This window comes from Microcaecilia unicolor, chromosome 11 (genome assembly GCF_901765095.1).
Source record: "Microcaecilia unicolor chromosome 11, aMicUni1.1, whole genome shotgun sequence".
Classification (NCBI taxonomy): Eukaryota; Metazoa; Chordata; class Amphibia; order Gymnophiona; family Siphonopidae; genus Microcaecilia; species Microcaecilia unicolor.
In genome coordinates this window covers 56,410,601-56,431,523 of record NC_044041.1, presented here as the reverse complement: position 1 = coordinate 56,431,523, position 20,923 = coordinate 56,410,601, and the positions used below count along the sequence as shown (strand labels likewise).

Below are 20,923 nucleotides of genomic sequence, written 5' to 3'. Positions count from 1 at the left end.
AGAACTCCCTTCTGCCAAGCTCTGGCAACAGCATCCTTGAGCCATCGACAGCTAAGCATGTGTGGAGTGCTGGCATCAGTGGCTTAGGGTCATTGCTGCTGCCTGCCAAGCTTGGTAAAAGAGAGTTCTGGCCACCTTCAGAGAAAGTCTTCAGCTGACTGCGCTTGAGGATCCTCATTAGCTAAAGTATTTATATTTTGAGGTGGAGGTAGGGCGGAGCAGAGAACATTTTGTGCCCACCCACTTTGGGCTCAGGCCCACCCAAAACTGGCTGGCTGGCTCCTTAACGGTCCCAAGGATTCTCTCTCAGGCTTTCTGCTTCTAATGTACCTGAAAAAGTTGTTACTGTTGAGTTTGTGCCTCTGCAGCAAGTTTCTCTTCATATTTTTTTTTTTTTTGCCTTCTTTATCAGTGCTTTGCATCTAACTTGCCATTGTTTATATTGCTTCTTACTTTCTCATTTGGGTCCTTTTCCATTCTTTGAAGGACGTTCTTTTGGCTCTAAAAGCCTCTTTCGCTTCACCTTTTAAACATGCTGGCTGTTATTTTCTTTTCTTTCCATCTTTGTAAATATGTGGAATGTATCTGGTCTGGGCTTCCAAGGTGGTATTTTTAAACAACGTCCTTGCCTGATGTAATGTCCTAACCTTTGCAGCTGATCCTTTTAGGTTCTTTTTTAACCATTTTCTTCATTTTATCATAGTTGCCCTTTTGAAAATTAAGTGCTGTCACTGTAGATTTCCTTTATGGCTTCACTGCAGATAGTAGTTCAAACTTAAATCATGGTAGCAACTCACCTATCAGCAAGAAGGTAGGTGGGGAGACTAGGCAGAAGGATAACAGAGGGTGAGAGAGACAGTAAGTAACTGGAAAGGTATGTGCACAAATGCCCGCAGTCTATGCAACAAAGTTTATGATCTGCAAGCCCTGATGTTACAGACAGCTATAGATATTTTTTCTATCACAGAGACATGGTTCAATGACTCCTATTAATGTGATGCAAACATACTGGGCTAAACAGGAGGTAATGGTGTTGGGGCTACTTGATAATAGTGATCATAACATGATCAGATTTGATATAATCTCGAGTAAGAACACACAATACATACAATATGTTATCTTTTAACTTTCGAAAAGGAGACTATAATAAAATGAGGAGAATGGTCAAGAAAAGAAAAGACTTAGAGGAGCAGTTGCAAAGGTTAAAAAAAAAAATTACATCAGGCATGGATGCTATTCAGAAATACCATCCTGGAAGCCCAGAGCAAACATATTCCATGTATTCAAAAAGGAAGGAGGAAGGAAGGTTAATCGACAGCTGGCATGATTAAAAAGTGTGGTGAAGAAAGCTAGAGCTAAAAGAAAATCCTTCAGAAAATGAAAAAAACGGATCCAACTGAAAATAATAGGAAACAGCATAGGGAATGGCAAGTTAAATGCAACACACTGATAAGGAAGGCAAGAGTCTTTAAAAAGAAGGTTGCGAAGGAGGCAAAAACGCACAGTAAAAACCGTTTTTTAGTTATTTTAAAAGCAAGAAGCTGTTGTTAAAAAATTCTGTTGGACTGCTAGATGACTGAGGGGTAAAAGGGGCACTCAGGGAAGACGAGGCCATAGTGGAGAGATTAAATGAATTCTTTGCTTTGGTTTTCACTGAGGAAGATGTGGGAGAGAGACTGATGCTAGAAATGGTATTCACTGCTGATGAGTCAGAGAAACTGAAAAAACCTCTGTAAACCTGGAAAATGTAATGGGGAAATTTGACAAATTGAAGAGTAACAAATTGCCTGGACTGGGTGGTATACATCTCAGAGTACTGATAGAATTGAAAAATGAAGTTGCAGAGCTATTGTTAGTAATATGTAATTTATCTTTAAAATCAAACATGGTACCAGAAGATAGGAGAAGATAGGAGGATGGCCAATGTAATGCCAATTTTTAAAAAGGGTTCCAGAGGTGATCCGGGGAATTATAAATCGGTGAACCTAATGTCGGTGCCGAAAAAAATGGTAGAGACTATTATAAAGAACAAAATTGAGAACATATACATAAGCATGGATTAATAAGACAAAGCCAACAGTGATTTAGTCAAAGAATTCTTGCCTCAGAAATCTACTACATTTCTTTTGAAGAGGTGAATAAAGATGTGTGTAAAGGTGAGCTGGTTGATATTGTGTATCTGGATTTTCAAAAGATATTTAACAAAGTACCTCATGAAAGACTCCTGAGGAGACTAGAAAGTCATGGGATAGGAGGTAATGTCCTATTGTTGATTAAAAACTGGTTAAAATTTAGAAAACAGAGAGTAGGGTTAAATGGTCAGTATTCTCAATGGGGAAGGGTAGATAGTGGTCTGCTGGGACTACTGCTTTTTAACATATTTATAAATGATCTAGAGATGGGATTAACTAGTGAGGTAATTAATTTTGCTGATGACACAAAGTTATTCAAAGTTGTTATATCACAAGAGGATTGTGAAAAATTACAAGAGGACCTTGAGAGACTGAGAGACTGGGCATCTAAATGGCAGATGACGTTTAATTTGAGCAAGTGTAAAGTGATTCATGTGGGAAAGAGGAACCTTACCTATAGCTACGTGATACAAGGTTCCACATCAGGAGTCGCCACCCAGGAAAAGGATCTAGGTGTCATCGTTGATACATTGAAACCCTCTGCTTAATGTGCAGCAGCGTATAAGAAAGTAAATGGAATGTTAGGAATTATTAAGAAAGGAATTGAAAATAAAAATGAGAACGTTTGTTTTATAGTGCATTTGTATTACTCTATGGTGTTACCCCACCTTGAATACTATGTGCAGTTCTGGTCACCCCATCTCAAAAAAGATATAGTGGAATTGACAAAAATGATAAAGGGGGTGGGCATCTTGGAGAAGAGGCAACTGAGGAGAGATATGATAGAGGTCTATAAAATACTGAGTGGAATAGAATGGGTAGACGTGAATTACTTGTGTACTGTTTCCAAAAATACTAGGACTGGGGAGCACTCAATGAAGTTACTAAGTAGTAAATTTAAAACATACCGGGGAAAACATGCCTTCACTCAACATGTAATTGAACTCAAGTTTGTGTAGTAAAAGCAGTTGGCGTAGAAGGGTTCCTAAAAGAAAAGTCCGTAAGGCATTATGAAGACGGGCTTGGTAAATTCTGTATTTCTAGGATAAGCAGCATGAAATCTGTTTTACTGTTCTGGGATCTTGCCAGGTACATGTGACCTGGATTGACCACTGCTGGAAACAGGATACTGGGCTTGATGGACCTTCGGTCTGTCCCACTTATATTCTTATGAACCCTATTTATTAAAGAGAGAGATGGTCATAAAGGTAGAGGAGTAGCTTTTTATGTGAAAAGCAATATTAAAGTAGCTGAGATACAGGGGTCCTTGGGAGAGGAAAAAGCAATATGGATTGTTTTAGAAAGAGAAGATGTAGCATCCATCTACATGGGTGTTGTCTACAGACCTCCAACGCAAACAGAGAAGTTGGATAAAGATTTGGTCATAGATATCCAAAAGTTGGGAATGAAGGGGGAGATGCTGTTCTTAAGGGATTTCAGCCTGCCAGATGCAGATTGGAAGGTCCCATCTGTGGAATTGGAAAGAAATTGAAAGATTGTAGATGCTTTTCAGAGTGCACTGCAAAGACAAGTGATGATGGAACCCACGAGGGGTGGGGTGGTGATAGATCTTTTGCTCACAAATAGAGATAGTGTGTCCAACATCAGGGTGGGTGCCCACCTGGCAATAGTGATCATTACACTGTATGGCTTGATGTGTAAGAGCTCAAGTGGAATGTGGACGCACAAAACTCAAAATCTTGGGGGAGGTTCTGTGCGATTGGAGAAGATTGCATGTGGTGCCTCTTCACAAAAGTGGAGACAGAAAATTTGGGAAACTATGGGCCAGTAAAGCCAAGATCTGAGGCAACATGGTTTTACCAAGGGAAAATCATGCCAAACGAATCTGATTGATTTTTTTTTGACTGGGTAACCAGAGAATTGGATACTGGACATGCACTGGATGTAGTCTGCTTGGATTACAGTAAGGCCTTTGATACAGTTCCTCATAGGAGGCTGATAAATTCAGCAGGGTAAAGTTAGGACATAAAGTGGTGAACTAGATTGGGAACTGGTTGACTGACAAATAGTGGTAAATGGAGTCTACTCAGAGGACTGAAATAGTGTGCCTCAGGGATCTGTACTGGGGCTGATTCAATTCAACATATTTGTGAGCGACTTTGCTTGAAGGGTTAGAAGGAAAGGTTTGCCTTTTTGCGTAGGGAGTGGACAACATGAGAAGGGATCTACAAAAATTAGAATGGTCAAATATTTGCAAAGTGATGCACTTGGGGTGTAGAAATCCAAAAGAGCAGTATGTGCTAGGGGGTGAGAGACTCACGTGTATGGATCAGGGGAGAGATCTTGAGGTGATAGTGTCTGAGTATCTCAAGGCAGAAAAACAATGTGACAAGGCGGTGGCTGTTGCCTGAACAATACTAGACTACATAGAGAGGTGTAACCAGAGGATAAAGGAGGTGTTGACATCCCTGTACAAGTCATCAGTGAGGTCCTACTTGGAGTGCTATGTCCAGTTTTGGAGACCATAGCTCTTCAAGGACATAAAGACTTGAGGCGGTTCAGAGGAAGGCGACAAATGGTACAGGTTTTGTTCCATAAGACGTATGAGAAGAGACTGGAGGACTTGAATGTATATATTCTTGAGAAAAGGAGAGAAAGAGGTGATATGATACAGACATTTAAGTACTTGAAAGGTATTAATATTCAAACAAATCTCTTCCAGAAATGTAGGGGTGGTAGAACTAGAGGACATGAATGGAGGTTGCAGGGAGGTAGACTTGGGAGAATTGTTAGGATACACTTTCACAGAGAGGGTAGTGGATGTCTGGAATGCCCTTCCAGGAGAGGTGGTAGAGTAAAAAACAGTGTCAAATTCAAATAATGCATAGGATAGAAACAGAGAGAAAGAAAGAGGATGGAAACACAACATGGCTGTTGGGCAAGAGTAGTGGGAACCGAGGCCAGTGCTGGACAGACTTCTATGGTTTGTGTCCTGTAATGGCAAAAGACAGGTGAAGCTTTGGAAACTCCATTATTGTAGATGACTTTATTGTCACATGCTGCAAGTGAGGGTGCTATGCAGCTCAAGGGGGAGGGGAGGACATCTTGACTGGTAAGTTGAGTAACATCAGCAATACTTGGAGTCTTGGTTATAACCACGTCATCCCCATCATGTTTGACTGCCTATATGGTTGGCATGGTGGAGTCTCTACAAACCAGCATTTAAGCTTGGGTGACTGAGGCCTGCACAGAGTGGCGAGTGTGACTCTGGCCACGTTGTTGGATAGCGCAACATCTTTATCTGCTATCATTTACTGTGTTACAGCCTCCTGTCTCCTGCCACTACCACTTCCTATTTTGGCCTTCATGGAACTGGTTTCAGGCAGACCTTTCCCTTCCTTTCTTTTGGCCTGCGTGGACCTGGTTTTCGGCAGACTTTCCTCCTTTCTTTTGGCCTGCAGAGGCTGAAAGTACAATCTCTATCAGCCTTTGCGGAGTGTTGCTGTTGTTTCCCTGGCCAGGTGCCAAATTCTTCATGACAAATACAGAATTCTGTGCAAGTTACGGGTTCAGCATCATTTTCCCAGAAATAAAGTTCTGCCTTTGTGTCATGCAGTAAATCATAATTGACTGAAATCCCATAAGATTCTTTTGTCCATCTCTGGACCATGCCAAGCAAATAATTGTTGTTAGGTGGGTACTATTAAAGAACGATTGACTAAATATAAAAATCTAAAATGTCTGATTTATTTTCATTACATTTGTGTCTGCTGTTGATATCCAGTGTCAAAAGTGTGCTGTGAATTTAGACTTCTCAAGGCCAGGTCAAAAGAAGTGGTTTTGAAGGAACCCCTCATGGAGATGTTCCAGTCTTATCTTGTTCAGGATTCTGAAAATCAATTAAAAAAAAAAGTACCCCCCCTTCTCTTCCCCCCACAACAGAAATGCACTCATTCCTGGACACACTTGTTCATGCACACTCACACTCGCACCCTTTTCCTGTTCTGCTAGGGCAAGGGCTAGAGATCCTTTCACAAATCATCTTAAGAAGGAAGAGAGGAAATAGGTGACCTCATCATAAGGGAACTGTTTTTTTTTTTATATTATTGTTTTTTCCTTCAGGAGAATGCTAATCTTAAGCAACCTACAGAGCCCCTTGAGGCAAATAGTTGCATTGTGGGAGCAGAATGTAGTATCATTGTTATGCCCACAAAGTACAGTTTGTTTTCATTTTGGTTCATTTCCCCATCAAGGAAACAGCAGGTTTCATGGTTGCAGTATGCCATTATTGCACCTTCCTTCATGGGAAAATGTGTAATGTTTGGGATCTTGTGTATAATCCTTGAAATTCTTCCTTGCTTGCCCTGTGCATTCCCAGCTGGTGACTGCAGGAGGCTGAAATTCTGGTCCCGTTGTGCAGGACTGCTTGGTCCAAATACTCACGTTGAAAAGTCCCAGTGGCTCAGATGGTAAGTGCTGCACACTACCATGCGGAATGTCACAAGTTTGTTTCTTATGTCTGGACATCTTTCTCTGGGTTGTATGGAGCTGCAAAGAAATGGCTGTTAGTTCCAAGGGGTTGTGATGTTCTGAAAGAAGTTAGGCTATATGGCCCCTGATTCATGATGGTTGCTGCAGTGGTCCAAGTATGTGTGGGAAAATATAAAATATGAGACTATCTCCAGGTTGTATGAACGAAGGCTTATGACACTAGATCTCAGGTACAGACTTAAGATTGTGAGCCTGTGGGGGGTGGATCTGCTTTCTGTACCTGAAAGTAACTTGCCTGGAACTAGTATTGATAAAAGGCCTAGTTCCAACTGAGCTGGTGTAGTTAGCTTCTCTTGGCAAAAAAATGATGTTATCCAAGAGTTTCTTCTGGATTTATTTTATCTTGATACAGGTTTAGGGCAAGAAAGCTTTGCGACGTTTTTGGTGTTTTTCACCGTCCTCGTGCAGCAGTAACATAACATGATGTTTTGGCTTTCCTTTTATTGGCCAGGCTCTGACCCTCCAAATCATGCCTGCTGAGTCCTATGGTTACTTGATTGTTAATGATCATGACAAATGACTGCTGAGACTTAGCTCTTCCTGAGCTGACAACATCCAGCAATAATCTTGCTCATGACCTCACCTAAGGGAGGTGCATCCTGAACCTCCAAAGCCATTTCCTGGGGAATAGCAGCCACATTCCTGATTGGTCTTTTGTGTTTCTGGTCCTGGTTGTCTGTTCTAGTATGCTAGATTACATTTGCTGGAAATCTTCCCATTATAACTCTTTTTAGCTACAGTACATCAGTTTGAGATTGCTAAGATAAGGTCTTGTTCACCATCCCTGCAGTCGGTGTTGGGCATCGCTAGTACTTTGTCTAGTTATATTGCTTAGGTATTCCTCCTCCTCTTAATTATATTATATGGAGCCTTAAGATCACTGAAAGTTGGCAGTCTACTAGTAATGACTATAGTGTATTTAGAAGCTGGCATTGTACCTCAACCCTCAGCTTGAAAAAAGGGGCACTTCAGAAATCTGATTTCCCCTTTCTACTTACCACGTGAACAAGTTTTATGTAATTTTTCCTTTCCTTGCCTCTTCTATCACCAGTTATTTTTTTTTCTTTTTAATTTATTGGCTTGCATGGAAGATTGTGTTGATTTGTCAGTGGTGTTGCTGTAGTATTTAGTAAACACATAGTGTGCTGGAGCTGAGAATAATAAGAGCATGTTAAAATCCCCTTTTATTGGATCTTGACTTTAGGAGTCCTGTGAATCTGCATCCATAAGCCTTATAATATGCAAATGTGTTGGTTGGTGGAGGAGTGAACTTGTGGTGATTACAGTTTTTTCTTTTTCTTTTAATTGTGCATTTATTTTATACTCCCCTTTGTACACTGCTTTGGGTGATTGTTTCGCATTAGTAAGGCAGTTTATACATTTTTCAATAATTTAGAGCATTGAAGTGAGAACTAGGGAAACCAGTGTTCAGATCTTGTCATTCCCACTGCTGCTGCTTGTGACCTTGGGCAAGTCATTTCACTTCCATTGCTTCAGATGCAAAACCTAAGCTGTAAGAGAAATACCTGCTGTATTTGATTGTAACAGGTCTTGAGCTCAGATTGGGAAAGCCAGAATTTTAAATGTAAAATGCAAATCCTAATCAATTATGTGGTTGTGGCCCTAGACTGACTGTGAAACTCTGCTTTAGCTTCTCTTTCTGCCTGTTCCCTGTGGCTACTGTTTCTATGGTCCTGACTTGCTGCTTTGTGAATTCCAGTAAATATTTTTATTTTATAGATCTTGGCTGTTTCATTGCTTTGTAGCTTTCACCCATCAACTCAAACTTGAGAGGAAGCATGGTGTTCTGCTGCTGCTGTTCTTGGAGCTAAAGCATTTTTCTTTCTTTCGTTTAACATTTGGTCATATCTGGTTGGGAATTCTGTAACCATAAACATTCTCTTCTTGGGAGGAAGGCATGCACATCTGTCAAAGACTCGGTGTCTAACACATGCTTCAGTGCATAGAGAAAAACATATTGTTCCCCTGATTTGTTGTTCTAAGGAATATTAAACATCCCTGCCCTGAAACCTGCCATGCCCTTGGCTGGAGATCAGTGCGCTTCTTACTTCAGCCTTCATTTCATCTGAAATAGGGTCCTGAGGTTATTGGTTTTGGGGTTGGTTGCACACACAGATCCACAACAAAACTGCGGTATCAGAAACAGTATTTGTTTTCCTAAAACAGCCTGAAATTCCTGACCTAGCTGCTCCCTTTTTCACAGCAGTGAGACCATTAGTCAGGTTATAGGAGATTTTACAAGTTCTAGAAGTTCTTCACAAATGGCATGAAATATGTAGTAAGCACAGGGGCTGCCTATAGATATATACTGCCAAAGTTCACATAAATCAGGATAGGAGTGGACCTGATAGAAAATATGAAAAATTCAGTTTGTGCAGAAAACATCTCTTTTCTTTAGAAATGCCACTGAAATGTACTATTTGCTTAATACTCAGAAGGGTATATAAAAGGTGAACATCAAATACTATTCTAACATGTTTTTTTTATCATTACCAGGAAAGCATAGTAAGTATCCTCTCCAGTGGTGTGTAGTCACAGCCAATTTTGGGTGGGCCTGAGCCCAGAGTGGATGGGCAAAAAAATTTCTTTGCCCCACCCTACCCCCTGCCTCAAAATATAAATACTTTAGCTAATGAGGATCCTCAAGCTCTGTCAGCTGAAGACTTCCTCCAGAGATGGCCAGAACTCCCTTTTACCAAGATTGGCAGGCAGCAGTAATGTCCCTAAGCCACCGATGCCGGCACCCTATGCATGTTTAGTTGTTGGTGGCTCAAGGATGCTGTCGCTGACTGCAGAGCTTGGTAGAAGGAAGTTCTGCCTTTGTAGCAGGTCCTCAGCTAAGGATGCTTAGGGATCCCCCACCAGCTATATAGCAAAGGTCAGGGCCAGTGTAGATATGTTATGGCCCAGGTCAGAAAATAAAGGGAGGGCACTTTCCTTGATCCCCTCTCCTCCCTGCCTCTCGTCCGATTTCCCCACTTGCCATTACTGTCGCACAACAGACCCTCACCAAATACAGAACAAGGGGTCGCAAATTAGAAATAAAAATATTTGGACAACAATTGAACTAGCAACCCCAAGAAGTTACTGCAACACTGGAGACATAAAACAGAAATGCATTTCCTTTTCTACTGAATACAGTACAAAGACATTTACTATGCACATTTCCCAAATCTAACATATTCCATTTAAAACATTCAAAATAACATGTTTTTTTTTTCTACCTTTGTTGTCTGGACATTTTATGTTTTCATTATGTTGGTTCCAATTTCCTGTCTTGTCATCTACTAATCTCCTTCAAGTGGCTGCTGTCCATTTGTCTTTTTCCCTCCCTGCTGTCAATTCACTCACTACACTTACCTCTGAAATATTGATTGTTCCTTTTTAGCTGTTACGTCTTTTTTTTTCTCTCTTCTGCTTTCAACTCAAATTTCAGTCTTTCTCACCCTTCTCCTCCTCTTTACATGTCAGTTACCTATCAGATTTCCATCTTCTCTCGCCCACTAGCTCTTCCAATCCCCATCTCACTCCTTTCCCATCCTTACATTTCCTTTCATCTTTAATTTACTCCCCTTTACCGTATTTCTACTCCCTTTCCTGGCCCTCTCATGGTTTCTCCATTCCCAGTGTCTTCCTTCCTCCACTCTTCTAGCTCAGCATCTGCTCCCTCTTTCTTTCCTCCCCATCCCATAGCCTGTCATCTTCCTGTCTCCTCTCTCTCCTCTTGCTCTGTCCCCCCATGGTCTAACACTTCTCCTCTTCCATCACTCCCATCTGCTCCTGGATCCAACATATCCCCTCACCACTTACTGTGCATCTCTCCCTGCCTCTCATCCAAGCCTATGTCCTACATCTCTTCCATTGTCCATTTTCTCTCCCCCTCTTGACCCCAGATCCAACATATCTCTTCCCCCTCCCTCCCATGCAGCATTCTCTCCCTTCCTCCCTCCATGTTCAGTTTTTCTGCCTCTCTCTCACTGTCCACCCTCTCTCTCCGTGCCCCAGGTCCAACATCTTTCTTTCTCCCCCCCCAACCATACAGCATCTCTCCCTGCTTCCCTCTCACTGTCATGTCAACCATTTCTCTCTCTCTCCCCCCCCCATGCACCATCTCTCCCTCCACCCCTATGTCCAACATTTTTCCCTCTCTCGGCCCTCTCCCACTCAATGCAGCATCTCTCCCTCCCCTCCACCTCATGTACAAGATTTCTCCCTTTCTGGCCTCTTCCTTCCTCTCTATCCACCCTCCCCCTCTCACTGTTCAGCACCTCTCCCTCCCCCACCCCATACACATCTCTACCTCTCTCTTCCAGTTCTTCCACTCCCTACAGCATCTCTCCTCTCTCGTCATTGAGTCCGCAGCAACAATTCCTACATGCTGCCTGCCACTAACCCGGAAGCCTCCCCTCTGCTGTGTCCCACCCAGGCAGAAACAAGAAGTTGCAACAGAGGGTGGACGCGGCAGAGGGGGAGGCTTCCAGTGCAGTGGACTTTGATCCTGGGGAACTGGGTTCGATTCCCACTGCAGCTCCTTCTGTGTTAGCAACATGCAGAGGTTGGAATCGCTGCCATTGCCACGGACCCATTGATGATGAGAGAGCAATGTCTAATGTTAAGAGAGAGGCATAGCCATAGAGCCCAGCCTGCTTCCCTCCCCCACTCTGGCACTGTCAAGATTGCACTGCTGCTGGGTGGGCCTGAACCCAGATTGGGTGGGGGCCCCACCCATGGCTACGCCCCTGATCCTCTCTCCTCACACTCTTCCTCCCAGGATTTGGTGTCCTTTTTTTTGTTGTTGTTTTACAGTCTGTCTGCCCCTTCATCTCATTTTTTTTTTGTGTGCATATACGGTATGGCTATAGCAGGTAAGGACCCATCGTCAGTCTGATCTACCCAGTTTCATGCATAGCCAAAGACCACTGCTTTTCTTTCACTTTTATGTGTTTATTAGTCACTGCTTGTCTCCCACAGATCCTGGACGAGATTGCAGAACATGGCATTCGGATTTATCAGTTGCCAGATGCAGATTCTGATGAAGATGAAGAATTCAAAGAGCAGACTCGAGTTCTAAAGGTAAAGATCTCAACATTCACTGAACTGGTAGAAGAAGGTTAGCGATGTTTGGTCAGAATGCACTGTGCCCAATTAACATGTGTTGTGCTGGAGAACCTGTTCATCAGACAATAGGGGTTATATGATGACGTGCCATGCTTTTTACTCCTTGCACTCACTTGCAGAATCCAGTGTGTAATGGAGATGATGCCTTTTCATGGTTTTATGCCCATATCATTCTCCTCTGCCCCTCACCCAGTTGCCTAAATTGAATACAGCCTAACAATTTGTTGCTTAGAACAGAGGATTCAACACCCTGCTTTTGATGTGTGGTGTAAGCCAGATGATCTGACAGCCTTTGGAGGTGCTGACAGCCTCATTGATAGTCTGTGTTATCCCAAGTCTCCCTTGCTCAGGCTGGCTATGAAGGTTCTCACAGGCTTGCACTGCTGCTACAAGTTTGCCTGCTGTGCAGAGACCCGTCAAGTCATGGGATCTTCAAGCCAAGAATGACTTTAATATCTTAATTCAAGGCCCCTGGGCTGTGCCATTTCATGTATCTGGTTGGAACTTAAAGTGGTTTAGCATGTCTTTGGATGATGCCTGGCATGTGATGGTCTCCAGGCTTACAACACATTACAGTATAAATGCATTTAAAAGTTGCTGGGACTGCAGACAGCCTGGTCCCTGAGTGCCCACAAATGCTTCTGGATTTCAGGAAGTTATTTTGCATACAGATTATCCTAGTATTTAAATCGGACCTCTTGTACGCAGTCCTCTCTCTAGGAGATAGACCTTGATGTTCTGTATGTCCTAAAATCCAGTCCCATTTGTAACCTACAAGAACCAATAAACCACTCTGATGTCACTGCAAAGGACGATTTATCTAGTTTTGAAAAAAGCATAAACATCCTTGGCTTAGGACACTAGCTGTCAAGCATGTTATATATAGTATGTACATAGAATGTGTCTGGTGTTATAATGAAAGAAATAAGCCAGCTGTGCCCTATGTTTGTCATGTTACAATAATGGTCTCTAAATGGGTTAGTTTTGTAAATAGCATGACAAATGAACCTCACTCCTATGCCAGGGTATGTTGGGCATGATCTCATTCTCTGATTTACTGCTGCTGTTTTTCACTAGTGTGAATTAGAATAGCTTGAATGATAGGAATGCTTTTATGCTGGTAACTTCCACGGGTAACATTAAGAAGGTGACTGAAGTTTTTGTGAAACCTTTAAGGTAGATTTAAGTATGTGTTGCACTAATTGGAGTACAGACATCCCATTACCATGCCTGCTTGAAACCTGTCTCCGTGTTATATGCCATTCTCTGTAGCTGTGCTGTTTCTTTACAGGCAAGCATCCCTTTTGCTGTTATTGGTTCCAATCAGTTAATTGAGGTGAAGGGAAAAAAGATCCGTGGCCGCCTATACCCCTGGGGTGTGGTTGAAGTGGAGAATCCTGAACACAATGATTTCCTGAAACTTCGTACCATGCTAGTGTAAGTCTACTACTAATCATCATTTCTGTAGCACTACTAGACGTATGCAGTGCTGTACACTAAACATGTAAGAGACGATCTCTGCTTGACAGAGCTTACAATCTAATCAAGACAGACAAATAGGAAAAATAAAGGTAAGGGATGGGCATGATAAAACAGACATGGGTACTGAACAGGTGAATAGGAGTTAGGAGTTAAAAAGTTGCCTCAAAAATGTGGGCATACTGTAATCAAAAGTTAGGCTGGGATTTCTTTTATCCCGCATACCAGGCCAGAATTAAGAATGAAATAAAAAGTTCTCTTTTTTTTTTTTTTTTTAATGAGGTTCATGCTAATGGCTAAAAAAGGACTATGGATATATTTTCAGATGTTTGATGCCATATGCAGGGTTTTTGTCAGTTGGGTTACCAGAAGCCCTAGTGTTGGGGTGTATTCATATTTTACATGTTTGAAAGGAGACAAGGTTTTAGTTCAGACCAGCCCTTGTTTTGAAAGTTGCTTGTTTGCAGAAAGTGAGAGGAAAAAAATGTTTTGCAGGCTAGCTTAAGGACTGGATTGGAGGAAACTGATAACTGCATGCACACTGATGACTTATTTTAGTTTAGTTACATGTATTATTTTTCAAAAGCCTTAGTAATCACCTCGAACGCTTACTGTTGGTGGGCAAAGAGAAGAAACTTCAGAGAGAGAAAATGACTTCCTATTTTAACTTCTGATTGATTAAAATAGGAAGTAATTTAACATATACATGTATGGAATATAATACATTTACGCCATTAAAATCACAATCACGTCAGAATAGATAAAATCATTATACAGAAAAAGTATACATTATGGAGGCATTTCTACAACTGAGCGTGTCCATTTAGACGCCCTGAGGATGCACAGTGGGAGTCTATTCTGTAATAGTATCTAGGTGCCCAGATTCCATTATAGAATACTAGTGTAACTTGGAATTGATTTTTACATTTAAACACCAGCTGTTACACCAGCCGTAGCCTGTAAGTTATGCGTGTGAGCGAGAGCCCTGCCCATATTCCGCTGTGTATATGAATTTTACAGGCTATGTAAGGTATTACAGCTTGTAATATTCTCTTACAGAAATTGTATTGTTTTTTTACTATGTGAGCTGCATTGAGCCTACTATGTGTGGGAAAGTGCGGGGTACAAATGTAATAATAATAATAATGTGCACCATTGTAGAATAGCACTTAGGTACCCCACTGGCACTTTTAATTGTACACTTCCCTATGTAAATGCTAGTACTCTGTGCATTTATGTGCGCTAGGGGCATGTAAATGTGGGTGTCTAGTTTACAGGCTTGTCCTTTATGGGGTAGTCAGAAACAGTGTTACCTGAGTGAGCATTTACCTGTATAAAAATCAGGAACTGGTAATTTCTCTTATGTCTGGGCTTAAAAATACACACACCATTAATGCAGGTACATTTACTTCTGTCGTAGGGCAAGGCCACCAGGTACCATGCATTGCAGGAGGGTCACATACAAATGAATCACATAAAGAACTATGCTTTCTGTAAAGAAGGCACAAGGTCCACAGGCAGTGTCCTTTTCAAAACTTTTTTGACAGGTTTCTATTTCTGGACCTGCTAACTCTCCAGGTAGTCTGATTCATGCTGCTGTTCATATTCACTTTTCTACATCTATATCTGGTGTAATAGTTATGTAAGCAGCAAATACAGAGATTTTTGGTTTCTCTTCTGGTGATGTCGGTGATGGCTTATGTTTTATGTTTTGTTTTAGTGCAAGCTCATTGAGGTGTCCTTTTACAAAAGCACGCTGAAAAATGGCTTGTGGTAGTGTAGGCGCGGGTTTTGGGCACGCGCCTGTAAAAAAGGCCTTTTTAAAATTTTTGCAGAAAATGGATGTGCGGCAAAATCAAAATTGTTGCACATCCATTTTGGGTCTGCGACCTTACCGCCAGCCATTGTCCTAGCAGTAAAATCTTGCGAGGTAACCAGGCGGTAATCACTTACGTGCGCCAAATGCCACTTGGCATGCGTCTGAAAATATTTTTTGACCGCATGTATCAGCTGTGCGCCAAAAATGAAATTACCGCAAGAGCTACGTGGTAGCCGGGCAGTAACTCCATTTTTGCTTATGTTGGTTGCGCGTAGAGCCTTAGCAGGCTTAGTAAAAGGACCCCTGAAGTAGCAGTCCTGTGTGTTGTTATATTTTGTTCAACATGCCCTTCTTTTCTTTTATTACATTTTACATTTTGTATTATATTTGAATTTTATGTAAACCACCTCTATGGTCCTCCAGTAGGCGGTATTTATTTATTTATTAGGATTTATTTACCACCTTTTTGAAAGAATTCACTCAAGGTGGTGTACAGTAAGAATAAAAAAAACATAAGCAATAGACAATTACAGCAGTAAAAATATTCAAGTAATACAAAGTATGGCAAACTGCTGTACTTCCAATGTCAACACAGTATGTAATAGAACATTTTAATAGACAGTGTAGGGTATAATAAAAGATGGAATATATAGCTAGGTGTATATGAGTGAGACTGACAAGTTAGTTACTTGTTCCATTAAAGGCCCAGTTGAAGAGCCAAGCTTTCACCTGCTTCCTGAAGTTGAGATAGTCTTGTGTTAAGCAGAGCCTTTCAGGGAGTGCATTCCAGAATGTGGGGAGAAGGCTCGCTTGCAGGTATCACATCGTGTAATGTCTTTTAGAGAGGGTGTGATGGTCCTTGAGAGGACCTTAGTGTCCTTGGAGGTGTGTAGAGGATCATCCTATTCTTCAGGTACTCGGGGCCATTTCCTTTCAGGGCCTTGAAGATCAGACATAGATGTTTTAAATTTAGCCTTGTATTGTACTGGTAACCAGAGAAGGTTTTGCAAAATTGGTGTGATGTGGTCACGTCGCTTGCGATCTTCTATTAGTCTTGCTGCAGCATTCTGAATCAATTGGAGCTGGTGTAGACCCTTTGTAGTCAGACCATTGTAGAGTGCATTACCCCAAGTAAGAATGAAAAATAGACTATTGTGAGGATGGGGCTCTGGGCTGACTTCCCATGCTAGCCAGATTTCATGTTAACAGGTGCTACATGAAATCTTGAAATGGGGAAGCATGATTGCATAGTCCTCTTGTCATTGCCATCTGTGATCTGCACAATTACTGGCTGAGTATGAGGTCACTGTCATGCGTGGAGACTTTATGCTACAGATCTTCCGACCTCCTGACTTCTTGGTCACTGGGGCCTGTTGTTTTGCTGGCACCAGAGTGATATGGGCAAAGCTGTCTGCCTGCCCTCAGTGCGCTCAGTTCTTTGTAATTCCGTGCTTATCACATATAGCTAGAGCTCTTGGCTTGGGGGGGGGGGGGGGGGGGTTCTGCACACTACTGTCCATACACCTTCAGGAATAAAAATAGTAACCAACTGTCTTTTTCCTATTAGAAACCCTTCCTTCTGTTTTCTATTGCTTAGCTCTGAGTTTCAGAAGATGGTTGCAGGGGTAGCTCATTCCTTTATCTCTTTCTATTAGGTTTATATTTTACCCTGAACGATCATGCGGATTCACTTCTAAATAGCAGTCTTTGGTCTTGCTGCCCTCTAGTGGTATGATTCAAAATGTGATTATCTTTTCAACATTCTGCTGCTTGTAAATTATGTTCTGGTGCTGGAAAGTTCATAGCATATTGGAGCTGACTAGTACAGATGGTTCTCTTTGTGGTCAGTAGACCACATCTCCTACTCCAGAAATCCAGTAGTTCAATTTACTACAGTTGTGCATGTATTTTAAAGCTGGTGATCTTTTCAGGTAATGCATACATTTGACATCCCCTAAGACAGGTTCTTGTTAGGTCGTGAGATACCACCACGTACAGAGATAATCATAACTTCAGCCACATAATGTATACTGGCTTTTCAAAGAGCATTTGATGAAGTCTCTTCTGAGAGATTCCAGAGAACTTAAGTTGGAGTAAGAGGCAGTGTCCTTTTGTAGATTGATGACTGGTTAAAAGAGAAAACGGAGAAGGATGACTGGTCAATTTTCTCATTGAAGAAAGGTTAATTAGTGGAGTGCCCCAGGCATCTGTACAGGGTCTGGTGCATTTTTAATATAGAAACGATCTGGAAGAAGGTGATGAGCAGATCATATGGAATTGCATGAGGACCTTGCAAGACTGTGGAAACTGGATGTCTAAGTGTCAGATTAAATTTAATGTACACAAGTGCAATGTAACTTAACACCCCTACAGTAATGCATATAGGAAGTGTAAGCCAAACTATAGGTACATGAAGCTGGGCTTTTGCCTTAGAAGTGGTCACCCACAAAAACAATAGATTGAAATCCTTGGCCAAGGTCAAAAAAGCAAAGAGAAAACCAAATAAAATGCTAGGTATTTTTAGGAAAGGAATTATTTAAAATAGAGGTAATCATAACACTTCTCTATTGAACCCTGATGTGACCACACCTTGAATACTATGTGCAGGTCTGGTCATTTTATCTCAAGAAAAGATATATTGAAGCTAGGAAAGGTAGAAAGAATAGCAGTGAAAATGATAGACAGAACACTCATGCGGAAAGCCTAAAGGGGTTAGGTCTCTTCAGCTTGGAGAAGGGATGGCTGAGGGGAGATATGATAGCGGTCTATAAGATCATGAGTGGAGTGGAACAGATAACTAGGGAGTGGTTGCTTTTTGCTTACCATTTCAGACAGAACGAAGGGAAAGGAACATTCCATGATGCTAATAGGCAGTATTTTTGCAACTTCAGGGGGAATTTATCAGTGTGGACTAGTATCAAGATATGTTATTTTACAACTAACTCATGCTGTTTTAGCACAGGTCCCATGTTATGCAATGAGACCTAGTTACCAATAAGTGAGTTTAACAATAATATGACATGTCTTAACAGTAGCCCACATTCATAATGTCCCCCTTAATTGGAGGAAGTATTTTATTTTTTTAACCAACGCTTAGTTAAGCTGTGGAATTTATTGAACACGTGGTGAAAGCAGTTAACATAGCTGGCCTTAAAAAAGGAGTATGCAAGTTCCTGGAGGAAAGGCCCATAAACCATTATTAGCTATGTAGACTTTGGAAAAACACTATTTATCCCTGAGTATAAGTAACAAGGTAAGACTGATTTTTTTTTTTTTTTTTGGGGGGGAGGGGGGGATCCTGCTGGGTATTTTTGACCAGGATTTCAGGATGTTGGGGTTCATGGACTGACTCAATATGGTATTTCTCATGTTTTTATGGCTTTTATTAGCTAGAGTGTCTGTATTATACTTTATACCAGTCTAATCATATATAAATTTTATGTAACTAGTATGGATTCGTTCATGAGATGTTAACGGCACCTAAGCTGAATCGCTGCCAGAAGATAAGTTCAAATAATGACCAATGAACTGATTTATTTGGGTAAAGACTGTGAGAATTGGTACAGCAAACAAAACAACCTAAGAGTTAATATACTAAGGCAGGGAGGCAGGGATTTGGTTCTATAATGTTATAAATTGGAGTGCTGGTAATTAACAGCATGACAAAAGGTGGAAGGCACTTTAATACACACTGAGCACTAAAAATAATTTTATATAAAAGTTACATAAAAAGTTATTTATGATTAGATTGGTGTAAAGTATATTCTCCGAGGACAAGCAGGCTGCTTGTTCTCACGACTGGGTTGACGTCCGCGGCAGCCCCCACCAACCGGAAGAAGCTTCGCGGGACGGTCGGCACGCAGGGCACGCCCACCGCGCATGCGCGGCCGTCTTCCCGCCCGTGCGCGACCGCTCCCGCCAGTTACTTTTTTTCCGCGACTGGAGAGAGTTGTGCAATTGCCTCTCTCTCCGTTCAGCCGCCGGATTTTTCGACCGCGTTTACGCGGATCGTTGCTTTGACCCGTTCGGTTCCTCTTTCTTTCTTCGTATTGTTAAAAAAAAAAAAAAAAAAAAAAAAGATTTTCGCGCGTGTGGAGCACGCGCTCCCCTTTTCCCTCGCTTCCAGCGGGGACGCCTCGTTGCAGCCTAGTGGCCGCTCGGTCGGCTAGTTTTTTCGTGGTGTGATTTTAGCCACCATTGCCGACTTTGACTTCGCCGACGCGATTTTTCCGTCGATGTCCTCGAAGGTCCCGAGTGGATTTAAAAAGTGTGGTCGCTGCGGCCGGCCGATCTCGCAGACCGACACCCACGCTTGGTGCCTCCAGTGCCTCGGGCCGGAGCACAATCTCAAGTCGTGCGCGCTGTGTCTCGGACTCCGGAAACGGACTCAGGTTGCGAGGCAAGTTCTGCGGGACCGTCTTTTTGGAACTTGCGCCGGCCCCTCGACGTCGACCTCGACGGCATCGGTATCGAAGGCCGGATCTTCGGTACCGGTATCGATGCCCGAGACATCGGCACCGATGGCAGCGACCCCAGGAGAACAGGTCCCGTCGGCCCGCCGGTCCGCCGGTGAGAGTGGGGTTGAGAGGCCGCGTGGGCTGTCGGCCCCGGTCACTCCCTCAGCTCGTGAGCCACGGGACCGAACCCTGTCGGACCCGGTACCTCGAGACCGAGGGGGATCGACCTCCTCCTCCTCCATGCCCTCCGGCGCCGGTGACGTGCACCGGAAAAAAGATAGAAGCGCCGTCACGGGAGCCCTCGGTGCACCCTGAAGGGGAGTCGACGCCGAAGCGTCATCGCAGAGAGGAGAGATCTCCGTCGGTGGTGGAGGTACCGACGCGTCGGGGTTCCGGCACCTTCGGTGCCGTCTCCTGGCCCCCAGCAGCTTCTGGCACCGACACCCCTTACCGGCCCCACCGCCTTTCCCGGCAGCGGGCCTGGACGAGTGCCTCAGAGCCATCCTTCCGGGGATCCTGGAAGGGCTGATGCGCCAGGCTGTGCCGGCGTCGGGGGTGCTTGCGCCCCCGGCGCCGATGACTGTGGCGCCGGCGAGCTCTAGCCCGGCGCCGGGGCTGTCGACAACCGCCGCCGCTTGCGGTGCCGGTCTCGACCGCCACGCAGGTGGAGTCCCCGTCGACGTCGATGGAGGGAGCTCCGTCCCCGCCGGCGCGGGAGTCCACCGCTCGACGACACCGAGACCTCGGTGCCTCGACGTCGAGCCGGGCCCGGTACCGGACTCAGCTACATGAGCTAATGTCCGATACCGAGGATGAGGACTCGTGGGGGGAAGAGGAAGACCCGAGATATTTCTCCTCAGAGGAGTCTACGGGCCTTCCCTCGGACCCCACGCCGTCACCGGAGAGGAAGCTCTCACCTCCTGAGAGTCTCTCCTTTGCCTCCTTTGTGCGGGATATGTCTATAAGCATTCCCTTTCCCGTGGTCTCTGTGGAAGAGCCGAGGGCCGAGATGCTCGAGGTCCTCGACTATCCATCACCACCTAGAGAGTCCTCCACGGTACCGCTGCACAATGTCCTGAAGGAGACGCTGCTTCGGAACTGGGTGCGACCACTAACTAACCCCACCATTCCCAAGAAAGCAGAGTCCCAGTACAGGATCCACTCTGACCCAGAGCTCATGCGGCCCCAGTTGCCCCATGACTCAGCGGTCGTGGATTCTGCTCTCAAGAGGGCACGGAGTTCGAGGGATACCGCCTCGGCGCCCCCGGGGCGGGAGTCTCGCACTCTGGACTCATTTGGGAGGAAGGCCTACCAATCCTCCATGCTCGTGACCCGCATCCAATCTTACCTGCTCTATATGAGCATCCACATGCGGACCAATGTGC

The 20,923-nt window shown here is 43.5% G+C and overlaps 1 protein-coding gene across 1 annotated transcript in view; it reads left to right on the top strand.

The window, feature by feature from the left end:
- The window catches only part of LOC115480025 (septin-2), a 116,919-nt gene that overhangs the window by 36,144 nt on the left and 59,852 nt on the right, over nucleotides 1–20,923 (top strand). Inside the window, exons 8-9 of the mRNA XM_030218412.1 lie at nucleotides 11,637–11,738; nucleotides 13,075–13,220. Of these exons, the coding sequence (XP_030074272.1) occupies nucleotides 11,637–11,738; nucleotides 13,075–13,220 (248 nt within the window). The remainder of the gene's footprint in view (nucleotides 1–11,636; nucleotides 11,739–13,074; nucleotides 13,221–20,923) is intronic.